General features: G+C 66.2%; 1 protein-coding gene across 2 annotated transcripts; it reads left to right on the forward strand.

Annotated features, from left to right (window-relative positions):
* The first annotated feature begins 772 nt into the window (after positions 1-772).
* On the forward strand, positions 773-24,182 carry SEMA3F (semaphorin 3F). 2 transcript variants are annotated; one of them, XM_075761940.1, is made up of 19 exons: positions 773-915; positions 4,132-4,296; positions 13,499-13,659; positions 13,820-13,882; positions 14,498-14,617; positions 16,048-16,128; positions 18,238-18,331; positions 18,712-18,831; positions 19,802-19,941; positions 20,019-20,133; positions 20,367-20,436; positions 20,565-20,709; positions 20,825-21,047; positions 21,907-21,995; positions 22,282-22,323; positions 22,548-22,705; positions 22,785-22,852; positions 23,476-23,609; positions 23,692-24,182. In XM_075761940.1, the coding sequence occupies exons 2-19, from the start codon at positions 4,185-4,187 to the stop codon at positions 24,100-24,102; spliced, it is 2,346 nt and encodes a 781-aa protein (XP_075618055.1). In that variant the 5' UTR covers positions 773-915; positions 4,132-4,184; the 3' UTR covers positions 24,103-24,182. The 2 variants fall into 2 exon arrangements, with proteins under 2 accessions (XP_075618055.1, XP_075618056.1); XM_075761941.1 differs by lacking the exon at positions 16,048-16,128.
* Positions 24,183-24,920: the final 738 nt, after the last annotated feature.

Below are 24,920 nucleotides of genomic sequence, written 5' to 3' on the forward strand. Positions count from 1 at the left end.
CAGGGATCACCCGGGGCCAGCAGATCCCGGAACAGAGGGATGCCAGGGGCAGGGATCACCCAGGGGCTGGCAGGTCTTGGGGCAGGGGTGTGCAGGGGGAATGCTTCTGGGGAGGGACACCCCAGGGGCCAGCAGATCCTGGGGTAGCGGGATGCCAGGGGCCCCGAGCAGGGCAGGGATCACCTGTATGCCGTGGGCTGAGGGCTGGGGGTCACCGGGGCTGGGGGGGTAACCGGGGTGGGGGGCGGCAGAAGGAGCAAGGTGGGGCCGGGGGAAGGAGCCCTGCTCCCTGCCCGAGCAGTTGCCGTCTGTGGGAGGCACTTTCTCGCCGGAGCTCTCACAAAGCTGCCGGCTCGCCCGGGCTCAGCTCCCCGCTGCCTCCCGCTGCCTCCCGCCGCCCCGGGCCGCCCCCCGCCGCCCGCCTCGGCAGACAAAGGAGGGACGGCGCTTATTTATTCGCTTCCTTCTCGGGGCCGGCGGGAGGGTGGTGGGCGCCGGAGGCCAACCGAGCCGCCCGCGGCCTCGCACGGCGGGGTGCCGCCGGCACGGAGCAACAAAAGGCCGGAGCCGGAGGTGAGCGGCGGGGGCGGCGGCGGGGCTCGAACCCGCGGCCTTAGGCGGTGGGCGGGGCTGTGTTTGAGGGCGGGGCTATGCAAATGACCCCCCCACGGCGAGCGCACGGACTGCGGCGCCCAGTCGGGGCTGGGCCGCCACCGCCCGCTCCCCCCGCCCCGCCCCGCCCCGCGCCCCGCCCCGCCCCGCCCCGCCGCCGCTCCACGGGCCGGGGCCGCGGCGGCAGTCGCGGCCGCGAGATGGCGGGGGGCCGCGGGTGCTCGGCGCGGCGCTGAGCCCCGCCGCCCTCCACCACCCCCCCCCCCCCCGCCCGCAGCCGCCGCCGGCGGGACACCCGCAGAGGTAAGGGCGGGGGCGGGCGGCGGAGCGGGGGCCCGGCGGGGGGTGGGGGAGGGCGCCCCGAGAAAACTTTCTACCGCTCGGAACTCCTGTGTGTGCCCCCCCCCCCCCCCCCCCCCCGCCGCAACTTGCCGGTGAAGCGGGCAGGTGGGGCGGGGCGGGGGGGCTGGTGCCTGCGGTCCGGTGCTGGGACCCCTGCCCCGAGCTGGCAGCGGCACCGGGGGCTTTGCAGCCCCCTCCCGCGCCTTGCGGGGGGGCAGTACCGGGGCGGGGGGGGGTGTCTCCGCCGGTCCCTCTCCCTGCCGGTTCCCCCCCACCCCAGGGAGCCCGTGGCTGGGCAGGCGCGCCCCGGTCCCGCTCGGTTCGGGGGGGACGGTCACCGGGGGACACAGTACAGGCAGAGACGGAGACTGGCAGGGGACTCCCGGGGGACGGGGGGCTGCGGCAGGGCTCGTCGGCGGGTGGGTGCTCAAGGATGGGGTGCTGTGGGGGGGGCACACATCAGAGACAAACCCCCTCCCCCAGCACCGTGCAGCGGGTGGCGTGGGGCAGCTGAAGCCCACCCCCGTGGGACCCCCGGTGGGACCCCGAACCCCAGCGGGGCTGAGGGGGGCCGGGAGCGCGGAGCGGCTGGCTCCGGGGAGCGGGGGGGGGGCAGCGGGCGCTCCCTGGGGACAGGCCAGGCGTGCCCGAGGGCCGGCGGCGCAAAGTTGTGCAAAGTTATTCCCGGGGTGCGAGGGGCCGCGGTGAACAATTAGCATTATTATTTTATTTTATTTCCTTTTTTTTTTTGGTTTTTTTCCCCCTTCCCGCCGATGGCATCGCGCCTTCGGGCGCCGTGGCCGAGAGGTGGGGCAGGCTCCCCTCGCGCTGCCCATCCTGCCTGCGTTTCTTTCCCCTCCCAAATCGTTTCTGCTCCCAAGGATCTGTCCTGAGGCTGCTGGGACCAGGCGTGCGGGCAGCCCTACCCCCGTGTCCCCCGGGACCCCCCCTCTGCCCCGGGGTCTCGGCCCCCCGAAGGGGTCCCTCTTCCAGCAGAGAAAACCTTTCCCTAATTGCTTGGGCTCGCCGGCGCTCGGTTGACCGGCCTGGGGAGGGGGGGGTGGATAAAGCCGAGCGGGATTTTGATCTTCCTGCGGCAGCACCAGCAATGGCCAAACTTTAATTGCCAAAAAAAAATAAAAAAATAAAAAAAATAAATCCCAACCCCAAGCCAGCCCGGGTGCTGGGGGGAGGAACGTGGCCGCTCTCCCCTGGAGTTTCCAGTTTCCCCAGAGCGCAGATGACCCTGGAAATAGAGATTTCCCGGCCAAGGTGCGCTCCAATGAGCCATTTCCCCTTTTGGCTTCCTTGGAATTTGCCTTTCCCGGCCGGGCCCGGGTTGCCCCCCCGCTCGCCACCGGCCCTTTCCCCCCTCCTCGCCCTGCGCTCGCTGCGCTCCCCTCCTCTCCCTCTTTTCCTTTGTTTGCCATCTCGCTCCCTGTCTCTGACGCGTACGCCGCTCCATCCAAATGCAATAGTGGGATTTGCCAGAATTATTTCCTAAAGCTGCCGGGGGGGGGTGGAGGGGGGGGTGTTGGATGGGGGGTGGTGGTTTTTAACTGCAACCAACTGGAGTTTTGGCTGGCAGAGGAATTGGGGGCTCCGGCTGTCCCGGCCCGGCACTGATGGGAAGGGCAGAGCCTGGGAACGGGTGGGAGAAGGGGGGGGCCAGCCTGAAAGGGAACCGAATGCCAGTACAATGGAGCGGAGCTGGCTGTGCGCAGGGGGAGAGGAGCAAATCGAAATATTTACTGACTCCAAAGGCAAGAGTGAGGGGGGAAAAAAAAAAATATTGAGCCCCAGAGAACGGCGATGTCGCTGCGCTCTGGGTCTTGCCCTGCCGCTCAAGGAAGCGTGTCGCTGGAGGGGCCACGGCGGCGCCCGCATGCCGGTGACAGTCCTGCTGCCCTTGTCCCGCTCGGAGCTGGGGCTGGCCTCGTGGGTGCTGTGCTCCACGGGAGGGGCTGGCCGGACCACCCGGGTGGGCTGTGGACAGAGCCCCGGGGTGCAGGATTGCCCCCCTTGCAGCTCAGCATCCCTCTCCCAGGGTACCTGGCCATCTATCCGGCACCTTCATGTGTGCTTGTCCCCCGTGGGGCTGCGCAGTGGCAGCGGGCAGAGCCGTGGAAGGCACGTCCCCGTGGGGGTGGCATGGTGGGGCCCCCCCCCCCCAGCGCAGCGTGCTGGCAGGCAGCACCCGTCCCTGCGGCGCAGAGCCCCTGTGGCTGGGCTGGCCAGGCGCTCCCCGCACGCCCGAGTCCGCTCGGGTACCATGGCACAGCGCATCCCACCCCGGGCGTGCAGCTCCCTGGGGATGTGAGGGCCTTCCCGCCGCGGGCCTCCTCCCAAATCCTGCCCTAAGCCTCCTGGAGCTCCCGGGAGGGTGCTGCTTTGGGAGGGGGACCTGGGCCTGAGGGGGTGGTCCCTGTCCAGGAGGGGCAGCGGGGTACGCCGGGGGCACTGCGCGCTGTGCTGTGCCGTGGTGCGTGTGTGGCTTGCTGGAGGCAGCTTGGCGGACTCCGCTCAGTGCTGGAGCCCCAGGGAGTCCAGCTGCCTGGCACATAGGCAGGGCTTTTTTTTTTCCTTCTTTTTCTTCCTCTTTTATTTAAAAAAAAAAAAAAAATCCTCTTTTTTTTTTTTTTTTTTTTGGTACGTTCTTGGAATAATGAAGTCCAGATTTCCTTCATGTTGGAAAGATTTGATCCCAGCTTTGCTCACTGTGGCTTTGCTGGGGGCTGGGAGGAGAGGTGGGGGGAATGGGAGAGGGCTGGGGATGGGACCCCTCTGGGTGCTGGGGCGGGGGGAGCCAGCCCGGCAGGGTGGGGATGCTGCAGGCTTGGGGGGGGGGACGCGGAGGGATGCTCCTCACCTGGGCAAGGCTCGCCGGCTTGGGTGGAGGAGCTGCAGTGGTGCTCGCCGCCACGCTCGCCTCTCCCTGCGCGCTTCGCTTGGCACCCAGGGAGGTGAGACTGGCACCCCCTGATTCCTGCCCCCCACACTCAGCCTGCGGAGTGGGGTTCGGCTGAGCCCCCGCCCAGAGCTGGCTCCCAGCCTTCCCTGGAGGATGCTGCGTGCTGGTGGGTGATGGGGAGATGGGTGGGGAGATGTGGGGCTTGTATCCCTGGAGGGGTGGGTGCAGCAAACTGATGTCCCTCCCCCCTGTGCCCTTTTTGGCAGGCTCGGCCCCCCCCGGACTCCCCTCGACCTCGGCGCCCAGGCGCGTGCCCACCATGCCCGTGGTCGGCGTCCTCCTCTGGGCCACCCTGCTGACTCTGGGCTGGCGGGCCGCCCACGCCAAGGACCACGGCTTCGCCACCCCGAGGGTCCAGCTCTCCTTCAAAGGTAAGAGCCTGGTGGTGGGAGTCGGGGAGCGGGGTGGGACCCCGAGAAGGTGAAGGAGACCAATAGCACCCCGGTCCAGGCTGCTGCTCCTCTTGCATCAGCAGGCTGCACCCCCAGAAATCTCCGTGGGGATCCATATCCCAGTGTGGCTGAGCTCCCAGTCTACCCCCCCCCGAGTCTGGGGGGGCTGGTAACCTGCCCAGTCCCCCCAGTACGTTTCCCTTGCAGGTAGGTGGCTCCCTCCATCTGGCAAAGCTGGGTGCCAAGGTGTGGGGAGCCCCCTCCTCCAGCAGCGCCCTGAGTCCAGACAGCAGCTTGACGCTGCCCCGACCCCCCCAGCTGGTATTAACGCCTGGGAGCTGGCAGGGAGCCGGCAGGAGGGGAGGACGATGGGCTGGGGGGCGGGGGGGAGAAGGGGCTTAACCCTTTGATACCAGGGCTGCCTGACCCACCCAGCCCGCTCTGGGAGCTGGGGGGACACCCCAGGGTCAGCTTTGGGGTGCATGTTGGCAGAGGGGTTGACCGAAATACCAGAGACTGAAACACCGGAGCCGCTCCTGCCGCGGGGATGCTGAAAGGGAGCAGGGTGGGGGGCGATGAGGCAGGGCTTGGGGTCGCAAACCTCGAGGAGCAGAACAAAAATTGCTCCCGCCAGCACGGTGTATTCGGTGCCGCCGTCACCCCGGGCCCCACGGGGGTTGGCTGCCCGCTTGGATGCATCCCAGCGCAGGGATGTGTGTCAGGGGGGTGACAGACACACGGAGCCTTGTGTCCTTCTCCCCTTGGGGTCCCAGGGGAGGCGAGCCGCCGCGGGAGAGCCGGGGCCGTGCTGCAGTGCCGTCCCACCGTGCCTTTGCCCTCCAGTCACGTACCGAACCGGCGAGCCCAGGATGCGGTGGCAGAGCCGACAGCGAGCGCGGCAGCTCTGGTCCGGCAGAGCCGGGCAGGAGGGGCTGGGGGGGCTGGCAGCAAGCATGGCGCAGGCAGGGTGAGCTGCTGGTGTTCCAGGCTGGTGTCGGCAGGAAAAATGGCTGGTATGAAGATGCTGGGGACAAGTCCAGGCTGGAAAGGAGTGAGAGGTTCCTCCCAGTGTGGCAGGCACTGCTTTCCTCTCCGGAAGGTGGTTTCAGAGGGTTTTTGGGGGCTGCCAGGGGCACTTTGGCCGCTGCTGTTTCCTGCCCGGAATTGCGGCCGCGGTGAGAGGAGGGTCTGGTGAAGCCCGGGCTGGACCCGGTGCCTACCACCCCGGCGAGGTGTGTGTTAACGCCTGTCCTGTCCCACAGCCACCGGTGTGCCCTGGGGAGTGGGATTAATTCCGGATGAGCGTGGCCAGGCCTGCTGTGCTGCGGGGTGGGGGCTGGCTTGGGGTTGGTTTTTTTTGGCCCTGGCGCGGTGGAGTGGAGGTCCCTGCCGTGCCCAGGGGACATGGGAGTGTCACCCAAGTGCCTGGGTCGGGATCTCTGGTCCCTCTCCCTCCTGCCTGGGGTGGTCTGGCAGGGCCTCGCTGCCCAGAGGCGAGGTTTGCCGTGGAAGAAGGGCCGGTTCACGCTTGCAGATGGAGAAGTGCCGGCGGCGTGCCGGATCTGAGCACACCAGGGTTGGGAAGGGACGCTGCTCGCCCCGGGGTCTTCCTCAGGGGCCAGCCGGGAGCCGCACGCCGAGCTGCCGGTAAGTGGCTTTCCCGAGTCAATAATCTCTACGTGGCCACCATGAAGCCATGGGGCCGCGAGACGTGGGGCGGCAGCAGCGCTTGCCGGCCAGCCCAGCCCCTTCTCTTGCTTGGGGAGCCGGTGCTGGTACCCAAATCCCGGGCCCCAGGTCCCCCAGGGCGGCTGAGCAGGCAGTGGCACTGGGTGGGATGGGAGCCAGGCTGCGGGACACTGGTGTGATGAGTTGGGTTGAGCTCTGCTGGCAGAGATGTGGCCGTGGTACCGCGGGGTGACCCGGTGACTGTTGATGCGGGCACGGCTGGGAGGGATGCTGCTGGGGTTGGGGTGTGGGTCCCCACTAGCAGCATTCCCCACCTGAGGCACTGCCCGGTGGGACAGAGGTGGCCGTGGCCTTGCGCTGGCACCCGGCGGGGTGCCGGGGAAGGAGCCGTGCCGGCAGGAGCCGTCGTGTCCCTACGTCCTCCCCCGGCGCCTCGCCTCGGCCGCGCTGCCTGGAGCCCCGCCAGCCCCAGGAGCGTCTCTGGGTTTGTTTGCCTTTGCTTGTTATCACGCGCCGGAGGTTTGTCGCAGCTCCCCAGGGCCTGCGTCATCCTCTACAGAGCCCCATCGTCTCTGAGTGCTTTTAAAAAAATATATAAAATAATGAAGCAATAGGAAAGGGGCTGGATCCAAGCTCCTTCACCCTGGTGCAGGGTGATGGGCTGGGTAGGGTCACCCCCTGTCCTTCCCCCCATCCCGTGACCCCCAATGGTCCCTGTCCGGCTGTCCTCCCTCTCAAGGCTTTCCTGTCCGTGTGTCAGCAGGAGGAAGGTGACCGGCACGGAAAGAACAGCACTGGGAGCGGCTCCGGCGCGGTTCCCTTTTGCCAACAGCTCTTCCCAGATCCCAGCCCGGTGCCGGCCAGAAATAGGATGGATATTTTTAATCACCTCCTTGCTAACAGTTCCCCCCCCCTCCCGTACACATCCTGCAGCCCCCTCTCCTCCGGGCCTTCCTCGGGGCTGGGGGCTCTGGCACGGGAGAGGTCGGTGGTTTCCCTGCAAGGATGCAGGAGGTGATGATGATGATGATGATGGTGATGGTGATTGATCTCTCCGTGTCCTGCTCCCTGTCCAGCGTGGAAAAAAACGTGCGGGAAGGAAGGGTGGGCTCTCGCCCCGCATCACGGCGGGAAGCCCTCAGGGTCAGGACTCTCCGTGGGGCTTCAAAGGGGGAGCCGCTCCCCCCCACCCCGTGACGGCAGGAACAGCCCTGCCGGCACCTCTCGGAAAAGCCGCGGCAGAGATCCAGCCCGGGGGCAGCCCTGGCCCGGAGGGGCCGGGTGAGAGGCAGGGCAGTTCCTGCAGAGGGGAAAAATCACTTTAAAAAGAATAAATCAAGCGGTGGAGTCTCCTCTTGGCTCTGCCGCCAGCCCCCTGCGTGACCGTGCTCCCGGGCACCTCGTGCCTCAGTTTCCCCTCCCTCCCCGCTGGCATCTCAGCTGGCAGCCGGGGCACGTCGCCACGCTTGATCCGGGCCGGGGGGTGGCAGATGGCTGGAGAGGAGCCCGGCGAGGGGGCCGTGTCCTCGGGGGCCGCCCAGGCGCCCTCCTAAGCTGCCGCAGCTGTGGGCACCGCTCGGCGACAGTGGGCTGGGATAAACACGGGGGGGGGACGGGACACACGGGCAGGGACAAGGGCTCCGGGACAGCCAGCCCCGGGGACGTGCCGGGAGAGCATGACCCGCTGTGAGTCGGGGGGGTGCGCCGGACGCACCCACCCCCCCCCCGGTGCTGCTCCGTGGACCCCTCAAAGGTGGGGGCGATGCCGCCGTCCCTTATCCCACGTCCTGGGGGACGGGGACGCGGGCCGAGCCCTGTGACCCCTAAGAGGATTGCTCCGGCTGGGGCGGTGGGGGGCTGCGGCAGGGCCCCCCCCCCACCCGCTGGGACCGGCTGCCGCCGGCGCTGAGCCCCCGGGGCTCCGGCTGCGAAGCTCCATAAGCTCCTTAAACTCCCCCCCTCACCCCGCCAAAAAATCCTGCGTGATTTCAGCCCCCCCCAAATCAGTACCTAATAAGCTCGTTATCCCTCAAATTAATGACGTTCCTTCTGGAGCCAGCGTGGCCTTGCCTGGACTCCTGGCGTGTGTCCCCCCACCCTGTGTGTCCCCCCCGGTTCCGGTGCCGTGGCCCCTGCCTGGAGCACCCCCAGCCACCCCCTTCCCCGCCGCCTTTTTGGCGCGGAGCAAATGGCCGGGGAAAGCGACCGCCTTCCCGCCCGGCGCCTTGGCACACCCGGGCTTTCAGGGGCTGGGAAAGAAAATAATGTAAAAAAGAATTTTAAAAAAACCCCAAATGCGGCGTGTGGGGACCCCTCAGGTCAGCCCTTTGCTTTGGGGGGGTGTATGTGTGAAAGAGCTTCTTCCTGAGGAGGGGGTTCCTGCTGCTGGCGATGCCGGAGTATCCCCTGGACCAGCTCCCCGCTGGGGACGGGGGTCGCCGCTCCGGAGGGATGCTCGGTGGGGACAGGGTCCCCCCTGCCAGCGATGCTCCCTGGGGCACGGTCCCCCACGAGCGCTTCAGGCAGGCTCGCCAGGGGATGAATCAGCGGTTTCAGTTGAAAAAATGTGGTTTTTCTTTTTTTTTTTTTGTTTTTTTTTTCTTTTATTTTGGCCTGTGCCCAACCGGCCGGGCAGTGGGGGGAGCACCCGGCCGGCCCTGCTTTTATCCCAGGGGATTTGAGCCGGGTGGCCGCGGCACCTGTCCCCTGCCGCGGGGGCTGGCGGAGCGGGTGGTGGGTGCCAGCGCGGGGTGATGCTCCCGGGGGGCTGGAGATGGTCGGGGGTGGAAGGCAGCGAGCGGGAACCGGAGCCATTTCATCTCCCAAGCCCCAGCAAGGCGGCTTCGGTTTCCTCCCACCTGTGAATCGGTTAAGTGGGAAAAGAGCTTGGCTGGGGGCCACGGAAACTCTCTTATTACATGTAATTAGCTTAATTACATCATAAATAACCCATCAAGGGGTAGCGGAGTGACGCTCAAACAAATAAGCAATTCTGCTTTCATCAAGCGACCCACCCAGCTCTTTGATCAGCCCCAATAACAACAAATGCCTTAAACGCGCGAGGGGACGCATCCAGCCCCCCATCCCTCTCCCAGCATCGCTCCCCATCCCTTCCCTCCGCAGGGTACCCAGAAAGCTGCATCCCACATTTCAAGCAGTGGAGGAAAAAAAAAAAAATAAAAAAAAAATTAGGGAGGGTTGGGGAAGCATCCTCAGAATTTGAGGTGCCCTTATAAATTTGTGGGATAAAATACTCCGGGGTGGAGCCGGGATTTATCTCTGCGGGGCCGGGCTCCCTTGGGATCAGCCGCTGGGTCCCTCCGTCGGCATTTGGAGTGAATTCATTCCCCCCCACGGAACGAAAGGGCTCCCAAAAGGCGCCGCCGCCGCCAGCCGGGGGGGGAGAGCGGTTATTGAATATAAACACACCGTGTAATTTACATGCTAATTATGTTGAATGCGCTACAAGCTCATAATTAGAAACTAATTAGGTGAGAGCGCCTGTAATTGGTTTTGGGGGGGTGCAGTGATGGTGCACCTGGGGAGGTGAGCAGCTCGGGTCCTAATGGCGTTAACCCTTCGTGCCGGCGCCCTGGTGATGTTTGGGGGAGGTCGGGGGGATTTGGGGGGGCTGGGGTGAGCAGCCTCCCCCCAGGATGCTTGGTTTATCAGGGACCCCCAAAATCTCACCCTTGCTTTGGAGCTCGGTGCCGATGGGTAAGGGACCGCTCGTCCCTGCCCAGCGGGGACGGTGGTGGCGGCCAGCGAGGGTGGAGGTGCGGGCAGCTGGTGGGCAGCTGCCGGGGCCGTAAATTCAGCCCGAATTTGGCTTTTCAGGGGGGGAATTTGGCTTTGCAGAGTGTGTAATCGGGCGGTGCCGCCCGTCGCTGCCGCGGACGGAGCTGAGCATCGCGCCGTGTTGCCGGCCAAGGGTCTGACGGGTTCCTGGCCACCGGCACCGCTCCAAGGTGCGGGGTAATTAAATGTCAACGCCTGAGGCCACCAAACGATGCTGGGGAGGCGAGTCCCCGGGGGGGAGCTCCGCGGGATGCTGCGAGGGGACCGTCCCCAGGGAGGCCACCCCGGCTGCGATGCCAGGCGGCTCCCAGCTCCGGTGCCGGGCAATTAAAATGGGATTAGGCTCCCGGCCAGTCGGGGAAGCTCCGCCGGTGCTGGGGCTGGTGGTGGGAATGTGGGAGGGAATACGCTCGTCAGGGCGCGTCCGCTAACGAGTCGGCTTCTCCAGCCCCGGGGGGCACCCTCTGTCCCGGGGGACCCCCTGTGGCTGCCGGGGGCAGGTTTGGGGGCACGGTGGTGGGGGATTAGGCGGGGAGGGTGGGGGGCTGGAGGTTCGGGAGGTCAGAGGTTGGGGCGGGGGCTCGCCCACCCCTCCGTCCCCTTTGGAGAGGGCGTCACGGGGCAGCGGGTCTGTCACCGCCCTGCTTTGGGGGTGCCCCCTCTGATCGCTGGGGCGTGGGGGGCTGAATGGGGCCCCTGGCAGGGGGCCAGGACCCTTTTGTGCTGCCGGCCCCGTCCCCTGCCGAGGCCCGGGGCCGTCCCTCCTGATGGACGTGGGATATTTGGGAGCGTTTCTGGCACGGGACCCTCCGCCGCTGGTGTCCTGGCGCTGCCTGGCTCAGCCCCGGGGTCCCTGGGGAGGTTGGACGCGGCATCCCCGGGCCAGGCAGCCGTGGCAGATGCGGGGCTGTCCCGGCACGGGGGCTCCCACCCGGTTTCACCACCGGCCCCAGCTCTGTCTGCACCAGGATTCTCTCTGCCCCAAGCGCGGTGGCTGCCAGTGCCGGCAGTGGGTCCCCAGCGCTGGGGATGACCTCTCCTGCTCCTCTGCTGCCGGAGCCGCCCTGCCCTTTCCTGGCTCCGAGCCCCGGCCCACCCCCCACCCCGACACCAGCACCCCTCTGGGGGAAGCCCAAAGAAATTCATCCGGTGCCCCCCACGGCACTGCGTGGGGCACTCGTGCGCACACGTGTGCACTGCATAGGACACAGGCACCCACGCAGGAGCACACACGCTATGGGGCACACCCACGCACACCCACACGCACGCACACGCACTGCGTGGGGCACACATGCATGCACACACATGCACATATTGTGGCACCTGCACACTCACGCACACACTTGTGTACGTATGCACACACGTATGCACGCATGCATACAGTGTAGGACACACGCTGCACGGGGCACACACGCTGCACATGCGTGCACACTGCATGGGGCAGCCACAGGCCGTGGGGCAGGCGGGGGCTGGACCCAGTACGCCATGGGACAGGCAGGGGACGCCATGGGACAGGCAGGGGACACCGTGGGACAGGCAGGGGACACCACGGGTGGCGGGCGAGCCAGCGCTGTCAACAGGGAGCATCTGGAGCCCAGATGGGAGAGGCAGGAGGAGGCGTGTGCTGTGGGGTGGGCAGCCCCCCCCAACCCCACCCAGCCCCCCATCCTTTGCACTGCGCCACCCACCTCCGCCATGGCGGGGGGCACCCCCTGCCCGCAGCCCCGATGGCCAGCCCCTCCACGTGCCTGCCGTGCTCACCCCGTCCATCCAGCCCCGGCGGGCGGGTGCACCCCCGGGCCTGGGGGAGGTTGATGTCACGTCCCGTGACGCCGTTTCCCGCAGCACGGCCTGGCGAGTTTCCACCCCGTGGTGCCCGGCACGTCCTGGCCTCACCGCCGCGGCCGGGCAGTGCTGAGTGGGCTGCGGGCGTCCCGCTGTGGGGCTGGGCACCAGGAGCGCCGCTGCCGGCCATGGGGCGGAGGGGGTTCTCCTGGTGACGCTGGTGGGCATGTCACCTGGGCACCCCTGTGCCCCCTTGGCGTGGGCTCCCATGGAGAATCCCCCTTCCCCTGGCCAGCAGGAGGGTGGGTGCCCACCACGTCCCAGAGGCGCTCGCCCCCCTGCCAGCCCCCCAGCCCACCCCCGGGACGCCAAGCAGGGGGTCCTCAGGGCTGTGTGAGGGGGTCCCTGACACAGCCAGGGTGCAGGGCACAGCCCCCCCATCCCTCCCGTTCCTCAAAGAGGGCAGATCCCCACGTCCCTAGGGTGCCCAGGATGGGAAGGGACCCTGGGGACACCCGTGGGACGTTGCCAGCCCCCCGTGGGGCTGGGAGGCGGGAGGTCAGGGAGATCTGCAGACGCCTGGCATCCCGGCTGGGAGCAGCAGCTGGCCGCTGGAGCCCTGCCCGGAGGCCGACGTGCTCCTTCCTGCTACCGGCCTGCAGGACCCTGCTCTGCTCCTGCCGGGCAAGGGGGTCCCCCCGGCGGGGCTGCCCCCAGCCCCAGTCCAGCCCCATCTGCGCAGGGCACACCCTTGCATGGGGGGACAAACTGTGGGTCAGGATGCTCATGGGGCCAGTGTCCCATGGGGGTGTCATCCAACAGGGGCGGCACCTCCAAATGGGGTGGCATTTGGGGCAGATGGCATCCCATGGGGGTGGCATCCAAAGGAGGTGGCGCATCCAAAGGGGTTGGCGTTTCCAAAGGGGGTGGCATCAGAGGCAGATAGCGTCACATGGAGGTGGCATCCAGTGGCTCGGGGTGGCATCCAAAGGGGATGATGCATCCAAAGGGGGTGGCACCTCCAAAGGGAGTGGCATCCGGGGCATATTGTGGTCCATGGAGCTGGCATCTGATGGCTGAGGGTGGCATCCAAAGGGGGTCACACCTCCAAAGGAGGTGGCATATGGGGAAGGTGATGTCCCATTGGGGTGGCATCTGATGTCTGGGAGCAGCATTTGATGGCTGTGTAGGTGGCATCCAAAGGGATGGCACCTCCAAAGGAGGTGGCATCCAGGTCAGATAGTGTCCTATGGGGGCAGGGTCCTCTGTCTCGCTCGTGCCCTGGCCCCTGCCACGTGGTCCTTGGCACGGGCCCACATCATCTGCAGCACTTCTGCCTTCCATCTGGCTGCCTCATTGCACTTGTGAATATTCATGACCCTCATTATCCTCTTTCATTCGTTGCTCCCACACTCAGGCTAAAAATAACTTCCCGGGGGGGATGGGGTGCGAGGGGTGGGGGAGAGGCTCGTCCCCTCCTGAGGATCCGGCTCCTTGGGGTCCCAACTTCCCCTTCTGAGGAGCCAGTGGCCTGGCTGGGACATGGGGACATGGCAGGAGAGGGACAGCGCCAGAGATTTTGGGAGCTGCGGGCTCTTGGCCAGCGTGCCAGGGAGCCCCCTCTGCCTGCCCCATCTCAGTGAGGTGCTCCACTCCCTGCTGTGGGGTGCTGGGTCTCCTAAGCCCAGGTCCTGCTGCCCCCTCCCTTGCCGCTCTTGGTTGTCCCATGAGCATTGTCCCATGTCCTGCGTAGGGGTGGCAGCGTCATGGTGCTCATGGAGGGGGAGGTGGGCACCTCCTCTCGCAGGACACCCTCCAGCCAGGACCAGGCTTGGACTGGGGAGCAGGGGTGGTGCCGGGGAAGGCGGGTGTCCCCGGGGTGCTGACACCTGCCCCTTTGCTCCCGCAGAGCTGAAGGCGACGGGCACGGCGCACTTCTTCAACTTCCTCCTCAACTCCAGCGATTACCGCATCCTGCTGAAAGACGAGGACCACGACCGCATGTACGTGGGCAGCAAGGACTACGTCCTCTCGCTGGACCTCCATGACATCAACCGCGAGCCCCTCATCGTAAGCTGCCATTGCAGGGCATGGGTGGAGGGGGGCAACCGGGCACCCGGGCAGGCATTTCGGAAGCCGGGGCAAGAGCTCGATGAGCATCGCTGTACTGGTGGGGAAGAGGTGGGGCCAGGTGGGAGCCCTGGTCTTCCCTGGGCTGGTGTCTCCACAGATCCACTGGCCCGCATCCCAGCAGAGGATCGAGGAGTGCATCCTGTCGGGCAAGAACAGCAACGTGAGTGGCCACCACGAACTCCATTCGGGTAGCGACGGGGCAGGTGGTGGCCAGCAGTGGAAGGGGATTCGTGTCCTCGTGTCCTACCCTGGAAAAGCCATGCCCCAGGTCCCCTGTAGCTCGGCAGCATCTGCAGCCATGTCGGGATGGGGAGGCGCTCCAAAGTCTCACAGTGTCCTGCCACCCCTTCTCTCCCAGCCGTGCAGGTCCTGCAGAGCTTCATGGGCAAGCAGGAGGCCAAGCTCCCCACGCTGCTTCCTCCCGCCAGCCAGGGCTGGGCCCTCCAGGGTGCCAGCTCATGCCCGTTGCAACCCCTGACCTGTGCCATCCCATGCCACGTGCCGTCCCAAGCCCCATGCCAGCCCATGACCCACGGCACCGCAAGACCCATGGCACCCCAAAGCCCCATGCCATGCCCCACGCCAGCCCATGCCCCATGCCAGCCCCCCATCCTCCTGGCTCCCTGGCCTGCTTTCCTCCCGTCCCCAGCTCCTACCCCATGCCGGGGGGCTGGACCCCGTGGTGCCCGCCCCAGTGCGGGTGCTGGGAGGCAGTGGGAAGGGGGGGTGCCCCCGTCCCCTTGCTGGGGTTGGCACCTCGCTCTCCACTTCCCAGGGGGAGTGCGGCAACTTCATCCGCCTGATCCAGCCCTGGAACCGGACCCACCTCTACGTCTGCGGCACTGGTGCCTACAACCCCATCTGCGCCTTCGTCAACCGTGGGCGCAAAGCCCAGGTGAGGGGTGGGAGGGATGGGGGTTGCGGTGAGCCGGTGCCCGGCCCGGCAGCGCCAGTGGGGGGACTGCCATGGGACTGCAGCGGGGGGCAGGAGGGCGGCGTGGCGCAGCTCAGCTCTGCTGGCTAGTGCCGGGAGGGTTGCGGGGCAGAGGGTTGGGGGGCAGCGTCGGGCCGGGGGGTGACCATGGCTAACGATGCCATGCTGCCGAGCGGGGCTGAGCCCTCTCTGCAGACCGAGGACTTCACGCCGGAACTGGGCCACCCCGGCTGGACCCCGACGCTGGCTTCCATGCGACATGCCCTCCCACCCTGCCAGCCACAGCCGCCACCGGATCTCTGCCGGGGCGAGGGACGCGTCCTCTCTCAGCTTCCCACCTGCCACCGAGCCCCTCGCCACAGATGTGGAGGACACCCAGCACCGCGCCAGCACCAGCATTGCACAGGCAGAACCACGGCAGGGGCTGTGCCAGCACATGCAGCCATGCAGGGGATGTCCCTGGATGGGTGTCACCCGGTCCCAAGGACCACGGTGTGCAGCGAGATGGCGGCATTGAAGCCACGTGCCACTGGGCTGGATGCGTGGCAGACAGAGGAGCGCTTTCGGGATGGCCCTGGGAGGGAGATGGTCTCTGCAAGTAGCAGCACCAGGCGTCCCAGGGTCCCCGAGCCCTGCGAGGTGTCCATCCCCTCCACACTGGGGTGGCAGGTCCCGGGCTGTGTCCTCTCCTGCAGTTGGAGTGAGCCGGGTGCCGCCAGCCTGAGGCGAGGGAAGAGCACGGCACTGGACATGGAGGATGGACCTCTGCCCCTGGGCCTGGCACAGGCACCGAGAGGCAGATGCTGCTTGGGCAACTCCAGGTTGGGACCAGATTGGGACTGGACTGAGACCAGACTGGGAGAGGATTGGGATCGGACTGGGCAGCGGCAGCATTTGAGGAGCACCAGGGATGCCCGTGCAATTGAGGACAGCATCATTGTTCCCTCCGGCGGAGCCAGCGGTGGTGTGGCAGGGACAGGGTGTCCCGGTGACCCCCGCGGTGCCGGTAGCTTCCCCCGTGCCACAGCTTGGCACCAGGACATTGCTCCTCTGCACGGGGTGCTGCCAGCTGGGTGGCAGGTCCCCTCTGTGCATCTCCAGGCATGAGGCCATCCTGGCTGGGTGCGGGTAGCCGCCTCTCCGCTCTCTCCTGCCCCGTGCCAGGGCACCTCAGTTCTGCGGGAGAGAGCAGGATCCAGCCCGGAGAAGCGCCTGCTGGGGACCAGCCCAGCCTGGAGCATCCAGGGACCCCCACCAGCACCACCTGGGGGGACTGCGGCTCTGCTGCTCCACAGCCACCCATCACCCCAGCTCTTGGGGTCCCGCCCCTGTCCCGGGGGGTCCTTCCTCCCCCACCGGCGCTAACTCTCTGCCCTGCTCCTTTTCCCCAGGGGTTTCCACCGAGCCAGCCGGGAGGCCGGGAAAGCAGATCCGCCGACGGCCCCCTCAGCCCAAGACCAGCACAAAGCAAGGTGGGAACCGGTCTAGGAGCCCGCCGCAGCCGTGCCCACTTCTCCCCTGGGCCACGCTGGAGCCGCGGGCTCCTTCTTCCCACCGGCATGCCTCCGACCCCCAGGCTGGGCGCCCCATGCCATGGGCATCCCCGCCGTCTCCTTCCCTCTCAGCACAGCATCCTCCGGCCACCAGCCTGGCATCTCTGCTCTCCTTCTCTCACTAACTCCTTCCTCCCAGGCCGTACACGGGTCCCTCGTGGGGGACACTGTCAGGGGTGGTGGCTCTCCCCTCTTCTGGTTTTGCCATGGCCCATTGGAAGCAGGGCCACGTGTCGGCAGAGCCACAGGAATCAGGATGGTTCAGGGGAGGATGCTAAGGCGATGTGCAGGAGGTGTTTTGGTAGGGTCTACAAAAACATCACTGAGCAGCTGCTTCGTCCTGCCCCGGGGAGGGGCTTGTCCCATGCCAGTGGGCAAGTGGGCTCGGGGGACACCCAGCACCCAGCCCGCCCTGACAGTGTCACCCCGAGCCTCCCCTCCGGACTAACATGGGTCGGTGCATGGGCTGGGGAGCGCGTGGGGCGCGGACACCCTGCGGCAGCCTGGGGGTCCCCCTGCCCGTCCCTCTGCCCCCTGCTCTGCGGGCAGGTGGTAAGTGGGCAGAGGGCGATGCTCGGCCACGAGCATCTCGCCGGCTGTGGGCAGCTCCTGCTGCCAACTTCCCCGGTGCCAGCCGGGGAAGCACCGTTGCCATTTCAGCCCCTCAGTTCCTCCCTCCCGGCTGAATCTGGCCCCGGCATCTGCAGGGAGAAGCTCCCCGGTGCGGCTCCCCGTGCCCCGAGCGGGGGCTCCCTGGGGGCCGCCGGCACCCGCTTTCCAGCAGCGCCAATGCGTTTTAAGGCGTGTTAGCCAAACGGCAGTGCCGGCACCAGCGGCAGCTCGTGGGTTGGCCGGCCAGGAGGGTGAGGTGGTGCGGCCGGTGCCAGGGCTACGCTGGAGAGCCAGATTGTTCCTGAAAAGAGTTTGCCCGGCTCGGGAGCGGGGCCAGCACCAGGCAGAGGTGTTTGTGATGGTGATGGTGGCACAGCGCCGCGACGGGGACAGCAGAAGCACGGCTGTGCTCATCTCTGGGGCTGGGTGGCCTGGGAGTAGCTGGTGCCAGCAGACCCTCCGGTGGGTGATGTGCGTGGTGAGCATCCCAGCTCCGCGCCCCATCCTGCCCTTCCCAGAGTCGGGGGCTCTGCCAGGAGCCTGCTCGCCTCTCGACAGAGTGACTGGCACTGTGTCCATCACCCCTGCATCAAAGCCAGGGCACGGGGCCTGCGGGTAGCTCCACCAGCCTGATTTTGGTTGTCCCCCCATAGCCGGGCTCCCCGCAGGTGTTGCTGCGCTGCTGCTTTGTCCCAGTGCCAGGGGTCCGTACGCCGGGGTGAGGGGTGACTTGGCTGGGCCAGCCTGGCCCTGCCTGCCCCCCCCAGCACTGGCAGAGGATTTTGCGTGCGTCTCTGGAGGCAGTGTGGGTTTCGCCCCTGGCCGGGGGCTTGTGACGGTGCCGGGGATGGCCGAGGCGAAGGCAGAGGCGACGGTGGGGAGTCGGTTCCTAACGGCATGGGGCAAATGCCCCGACGCATCTCCGGAGCATCTCACTGCGATGCCAGCCTGGTGGTGCCCGCTGGAAAATGGGTCCTGGCAGGAGGAGCACAGTGGATCTGGCAGCCGAGCTGTGCCGCTGGCCAAACCCCACCTGCCAAAGGTGCTGGAGCTGCTTGACCTGGAGCCGGCCAAGCGGCGATGCGTGGCACGGACAGCTGGAATGAAGACGGACGGAGGGAGATGTTTGCCGAGACACGGGCGTGGGGGAAGGATGCCCCGTTTCAGCCTGGCACCTTGGCCAAGTCTGCAAGTGGTGGAGGGCATGCAGAAGCACCCAGTCACATCAGAGGAGTAGCTCGCAGGAGCTTCAGCTTCTCAGGAAACCTGCAGACCCCCGGTGTGGTCCATCCTCATCTGTCCTCGATGCTGGGCTCCATCCCGGAGGAGGCTGCCTCTCCCGGTGGGCTTCGGAAGGTGCCACAGGGATGGAGGGGTGAAAGTCTAACCAGCTCCTGGGTTTGCTTCCTCCTCCAGGATTATATCTTCTACCTGGAGCCAGACAAGCTGGAGTCGGGCAAGGGGAAGTGTTCCTACGACCCCAAAGTTGACACCGTCTCTGCATTAATCAGTGAGTCCTGTAGCTCCCTGGGGCCGGTGCTGCCTGCCTTGGGCAGAGGGAACATGCAGGCGAGATGGGACAACTGCTGCCACCGTCTTCCTGCGTTGCCCAAATATCCCCAAGGAGTCAGGCTCCTGCCCCTGCCACCCCTGCCCGCTCCAGCTGCAGATGGCTGGGCACCCGGATGCCCGGTCCTTGGTCATCTGGCCCAGCAGAGGTGGGGGTCCTGGGCCAACCTCACCAGGTGTCTGGGATGGCTACAGGCGGTGGCTCCTGGTTGCCTGGTGGCTACTAGCCAGGGCTGGGGCTGGATGGAGCCTGGGGCAGTGGGAGAAGGTGGGTGGACGGGACTAGGTGGCACCCCCCCGGCTGATCTCTGCCCTCTGCAGATGAAGAGCTCTATGCTGGTGTCTACATCGACTTCATGGGCACGGACGCAGCCATCTTCCGCACCATGGGCAAACAGACAGCCATGAGGACAGACCAGTACAATTCACGCTGGCTTAATGGTGAGTTTGGGGTGTCATTGGCTCAGGTTCCCTAGGGACCCCACGGCTGCAGCCATAGAGATGAGACCTGTTGTGTCATACTGCATCCTTCTCCCAGGACAGGGACAGTAGCCAGCATGGGCAGGTGGATGGGTGGTGGTGTGGGATGGATGGATGGATGGATGGATGGATGGATGGATGGACGGACAGAGGAATGGATGGACAGATGGATGGAGGGAGGGACAGACAGGTGATGGATGGATAGTTGACGGTAGATGGATGAGTGGACAGATGATGGATGGACAGATGACGGGTGGATGGATGGATGGATGGATGGATGGATGGATGGAAATCTAGGCAGAAGAGCAGAGGGATAGCTGTGTGGGGCACAGTAACAGACGTGCCAGGGGCTTTGCTGGGTGATGAGAGCAGCCAGCTGGAAGAAATGGGGGCTGGCTCTGCCAGAGTCCGTGCACGGGTTTCTGCAGGGCTGAGATGTCAACCGTGTCGCCTGCAGTCGGTGACCCCAAGCGTTCATCCTGCCCCCCTCGGAGCACCCCTGCCCACGGGGCGGCAGCTGAGTAAACAGACCAGAGCAGATGGGATGGTCCTGCCGGGCTGGGGAGCCGGCAGGGCGGTAACCTGAAGAGGGGGAGCTGTCAGCACAGGCTGGGCGCTGGCTGATGGATGGCAGGGAGAAGCTTCCTGAGAAGCTTCCAGGCTGTGTGGTTCCTCCCTGGGGAGGAAGACCAGTTCCCACCACCCTGCTCGTAGAGCTGCTGGATCTTGGGGATGCTCCAAGGGACTTCAGGGGTGCTCTGAGCCCCATCAGAGAGAGCCGGTTCCTCAGCCCTCAGCTCTGGTCCAGATCCAGCTCTTTGCCCTGCGACCACGGCAGTGCTTTTCCAGAAGCGGGGCAACGCATCCCGCCACTGCACAGGGCAGGGGTGCCACTGGGCTGACGGTGCTGTGCCATGCCGTGCCATTCCAGACCCAGCCTTCGTCCGCGCCCAGCTCATCCCCGACAGCAGCGAGAGGAACGACGACAAGCTCTACTTCTTCTTCCGAGAGAAGTCGGCCGATGCTCCGCTGAGCCCTGGGGTCTACTCCCGCATTGGGCGCATCTGCCTGGTAGGTGGAGCGGTGGGCAGGCAGGGGAGCGGGCAGGGGGACAGGCAGGGCTGAGCACGGGGGTCCCTCTGTTGCAGAATGACGATGGGGGCCACTGCTGCCTCGTGAACAAGTGGAGCACCTTCCTCAAGGCTCGGCTTGTCTGCTCCGTGCCAGGACCCGACGGGATCGAAACACACTTCGACGAGCTCCGTGAGTGGGCGAGGGGGGAACAGGGTCCTTCTGTACCCCTGCGGGCTTGGGGGCACCCTTGGGAGGTGACATGGTACCCTGTTTCATGGGGAGGGCTGGGGACCCCCTTGCTGCCCCCCACCTCTTACCTCTCCCATGAGGAGCTGCCCTCCCCACTGCCCCGGCATCCCTGGGTGTGAGGGGGGTCCCTGCCCGCCTCCCCCATGGTGACACCCCCATCTTTCTGTCCCAAGAGGATGTCTTCATCCAGCAGACACAGGACACAAAGAACCCCGTTATCTACGCCGTGTTCTCCGCTTCAGGGTGAGTGCTGACCCTCCCGGCACAGAGCTGTGGAGGGAGGGTGAGTCCCCAGCTGGGTGGGGGTCCCAGTGATGCTGTGGTGGTGGGCAGCGCCAAGCCAGAGGGTGGCAGCTGGTCCTTCCTCCCAGGTCGGTCTTCAAAGGCTCTGCCGTCTGCGTCTACTCCATGGCCGACATCCGCATGGTCTTCAACGGGCCCTTCGCGCACAAGGAGGGACCCAACTATCAGTGGATGCCCTACACGGGCAAGATGCCCTACCCCCGGCCGGGCACCGTAAGTACCCCCGGGCACAGGTGGGGAGGTGAGCTGGTGCCTGCCGGGCAGCCGGCACGCTCAGACCCGTGCCTGGATCCTGGGTCACAAAGTGCTGGTGACGTTTGTGCCGCAGTGCCCCGGGGGGACCTTCACCCCATCCATGAAGTCGACCAAGGACTACCCCGACGAAGTGATCAACTTCATGCGCACGCACCCGCTGATGTACCATGCCGTCTACCCCACCCACCGCCAGCCGCTGGTGGTCCGCACCAATGTCAACTACCGCTTCACCACCGTGGCCGTCGACCAGGTGGACGCGGCAGACGGGCGCTATGAGGTGCTTTTCCTGGGCACAGGTACCCACGCCGCGCACCGCGGGGAACGCAGCATGCTCCGGCGCGGCCCCGGAGGGCACGGGCACCACCAGGGCTGGCCAGAGCACGGTGCCCTCCGCCATGCCGGAGTGGGGCGAGGGGCTGAGACCCCCCCTGAGATCCCTGCCCCTTCTCGAGGCTCCAGCCTGGTCCTTCCCCTGCCCTGGTGCCCATCCCACAGACCCCACCATCCAGCCCGGTCCTTCCCCTAGCCCAGTTCCTGTCTCCAGGGCCAGCGATCCAGCATGATACCTCCCATCCTAGGGATGCCACCATCCAGCCTGGTCCCCCCTGTGCCCCAGTGCCCACCCCAGGGGCCCCACCATCCAGTGTCATCCTTTCCTAACCTTGGTGCCCATCCTATGGGGTCTGTGATCCAGCCTCGTGCTTCCCATTGCCCATCCTAAACCCACCATCATCCAGCCTCAAGCTTCCCCTGCCTGATTGCCCATCCTAGAGGCACCAGCGTCCTGCCCTGTCCTTCCCCAACCCCAGTGCCCATCCTGGGGGCACCGTTGCCCAGCCTGGTGCTTCCCCTGCTCTAACGTGCATCCTAGAGCCCCTGTGATCCATCCCGGTCCTTCCCCTGCCCGGCTGCCCGTCCCTGGCTGCTGTCCCCACCCTGCCCGGGGTGCTGGCAGTCCCTAGCCACAGGCAGTGACCTGAGCGGGTACACCGCACCCCAGGGACAGCCCCCCGCTGTGGCAGGAGAGAGATGGGGATGGCCTTGGGGGGGGGGTCCTTCCTCTCCCCAGCCCCAGCAGGGACCCCCTTCCCAGGAGCGGAGGGTGCAGGTGCCCAGGGGTGGCACTGAGCGCCTGGGCACCGTGGTGTCTTGCAGATCGTGGCACTGTGCAGAAAGTCATCGTGCTCCCCCGGGATGACATGGAGACGGAGGAGCTCATGCTGGAGGAGATCGAAGTGTTCAAGGTAAGGGTTGTCCTGTCCTCCACCCTCCACTGAGTGTTGTCAACCCAGCCAGCCACCCCTTGGGACACCAACCAGCCCCTTGGGACACCAGCCACCCCTTGGGACACCAGTCAGCCCCTTGGCCAGCTCTGGAGGGACCCCAAGCATTGGTCCTCCTGCCTGCTGCCCCCTGACAGCTCCCCCTGCCCGCCCCAGCTGCCTGGGGGGTCTGGGCTGCCCACCCTGGGGCTGCAGCATCAGGCCAGGCGCTCGCCCCTCCATCTCCTTCACTCCTGCTCCTGTCTAGGTGCCGGCACCCATCAAGACAATGACCATCTCCTCCAAGAGGGTGAGTCACGGCGCGTGGCAGGGGCTGGGCAGATCCCGTCACTGGCCCAGCCGCAGCTCTGCCCGGTGTCACCGCGGCACCAGAGCGAGCTGGCTCCCGTGGCCCTGGGTGGCTCCGGTATCTCGGCCAGTCCCAACACCAGGAGGCTACAGCTGATTCTGGGGGGTCCTTGCAGGGTGGGGATGAGATGACGTCTCACCCTGTCCTCTTTGTCCCCCCAACAGCAACAGCTGTACGTATCCTCGGCCGTAGGCGTGACCCACCTGGCCCTGCACCGCTGCGACGTGTACGGGGAAGCCTGTGCCGACTGCTGTCTGGCCCGGGACCCGTACTGCGCCTGGGACGGCAGCGCCTGCACCCGCTACTCCGCCTCCTCCAAGAGGTACGGGGGGCCGGGGGAGAGCGGCAGGGAGGGACCCCCCGGCCCCGGGCTTCCCCGCTCACGTCCTGCCTCCCCACAGGCGGAGCCGGCGGCAGGACGTCCGGCACGGCAACCCCATCCGCCAGTGCCGAGGCTACAACTCCAACGGTGAGTGAGGTCTGGGGCAGAGCCCCGCAGCATGGGGGGCGGCTGGGGGGCATGGCCAGAGCGGGGCATGGGTGGAGGGGTGCCCTGGTGGGTTCATGGTTGTGTGGCTGGGTATATGGGTGGATGGATGGATGCATGCATGCATGCATGGAACAATGGATGGAAAAATGGATGGATTGGTGAAAAAATGGATATATTGGGGAGTAAGATGAACATGGATGGATGGATACGCTGGGGTTGAGGATGAGCACAGACGGATGGGGTGGGTGGGTGGATGGGTGGATACATTGGGGAGTAGGATGAACATGGATAGATGGATACATTGGAGATGGAACACGGATGGATGGATGGATATGTTGGGGAGAAGAATGAGCAGATTTGAATGGGTGCATAGGGGAATGGATGGATGGATGGATGGATGGGTGGATGGACAGATGGACGGATGCCTTTGTGGAAGGATGGCTACACTAGAGGAGGGGGAGCACACTTGCTGGGTGGCTGGGGAGCAGGCAGACCTGTGGCTGGAGGTGGGCAGGAGCTCTCTCTTGGAGAGTGGGTGGGCTGGGCAGGAGGGCAGCAGGGCAGGGGCGCGGAGGCGCACGTGTGACCCGGCTGCCCCGCAGCTAACAAGAACGCAGTGGAGGCCGTGCAGTACGGGGTGGAGGGCAGCACCGCCTTCCTGGAGTGCCAGCCCCGCTCACCCCAGGCCAGCGTCAAGTGGCTGCTGCAGAAGGACAATAGCGACCGGCGGAAAGAGGTAGGGCGGGGTGCCGTGCCGGGGGGTGCCGGGAGGTGCCGGGTGCCAGCCGGCTGAGCCATGCCACCTCTTCCCCCCGCAGCTGCGGGTGGAGGGCCGGGTGCTGCGGACGGAGCAGGGCTTGCTGCTGCGCGCCCTCCAGCTCGCCGACAGCGGCCTGTACTCCTGTACCGCCACCGAGAACAACTTCAAGCACACGGTGACCAAGGTGCAGCTCCGCGTCCTCAGCAGCCGTGCCGTCCACGCTGTGCTGGTCCAGACGGAGACCCCCCCCGGCCTCCCGGGTGCCCCCACTCCCCGCTACCAGGACCTGCTGCAGCTCCTCACCCAGCCCGAAATGGGACTCCTGGACCAGTACTGCCAGGGCTACTGGCGGCACACGGCGGCCAGCCCCCCCCAGCCGCTGGCGGGCCTCAAAGCCAAGGAGCAGCAGGACCAGAAGAAGCCTCGGAACCGCCGGAATCACCAGCCAGAGACCTATGGGCATACATGAAACCATCATCAGGGACTTTGCTAGCACAGTGGTCTATTTTTCCCCCCTTTTAATATTAAAAATATCTATAAATAAATAAATATATATATATATACATCCACGCACACACACACGCAGACACACGAGCTCCCCCTCCCACTGGACACAGTATTTATTTGTAGGTTGTACATAGTCACTGGGGCGATGCAACCCCCGCCTCCCAGCGCCAGGGAGGAGCGGGGACCCCCCGGGGTGGCTGCAGCCAGCATCACGGTCTCCCCCCCCCCGCCCCGGGACCCTGGGATCCTAGTGTGTGGGGACCACCGGGCACCGCGGCCGCTGTCCCTCCCCAACTGGGGCACGGAACCACGTGGGACCGGAGGTGCCGGGTCCTGGTGTGGGAGGGAGCGATGCCCTGGGGAGGGGGACGAACCCCAGCCAAGGGGGATGAAGCAGGGGGAGAGGTGGCACCGGATAAGGTCTGACCCCCCACAATCTGGGCATGGCTTTCGCAGCTTTGTGCCTCAGTTTCCCCACCTGGTTATTGAGGAGCAAGTGCTTTCCATGGGGAAGCCGCAGACCACCAGGCAAGCCTAGGAGAGGGGGTGTGGGGCCAGGGTACAGGGTGCCGTCCTCCCCCCGGGGGCTTGTGGGGGGGGGAGACAGGACCCTCGAGACAAGACCCAGGTGTCCAGGCCGCAGTGGGGGCTCGGCCAGGGTCTCGGGGTGGGGAAGGGCAGGGGCTGTGCCGGGGTGAAACCTCGGGCAGCCGCCGGTGCTCACTGGCATCGGCACCCATGGGCGTTTGGGACACCCAGTCCCTCAGCCGTGCCCCCCCC

Source organism: Balearica regulorum, chromosome 10 (genome assembly GCF_011004875.1).
Source record: "Balearica regulorum gibbericeps isolate bBalReg1 chromosome 10, bBalReg1.pri, whole genome shotgun sequence".
Lineage (NCBI taxonomy): Eukaryota > Metazoa > Chordata > Aves > Gruiformes > Gruidae > Balearica > Balearica regulorum.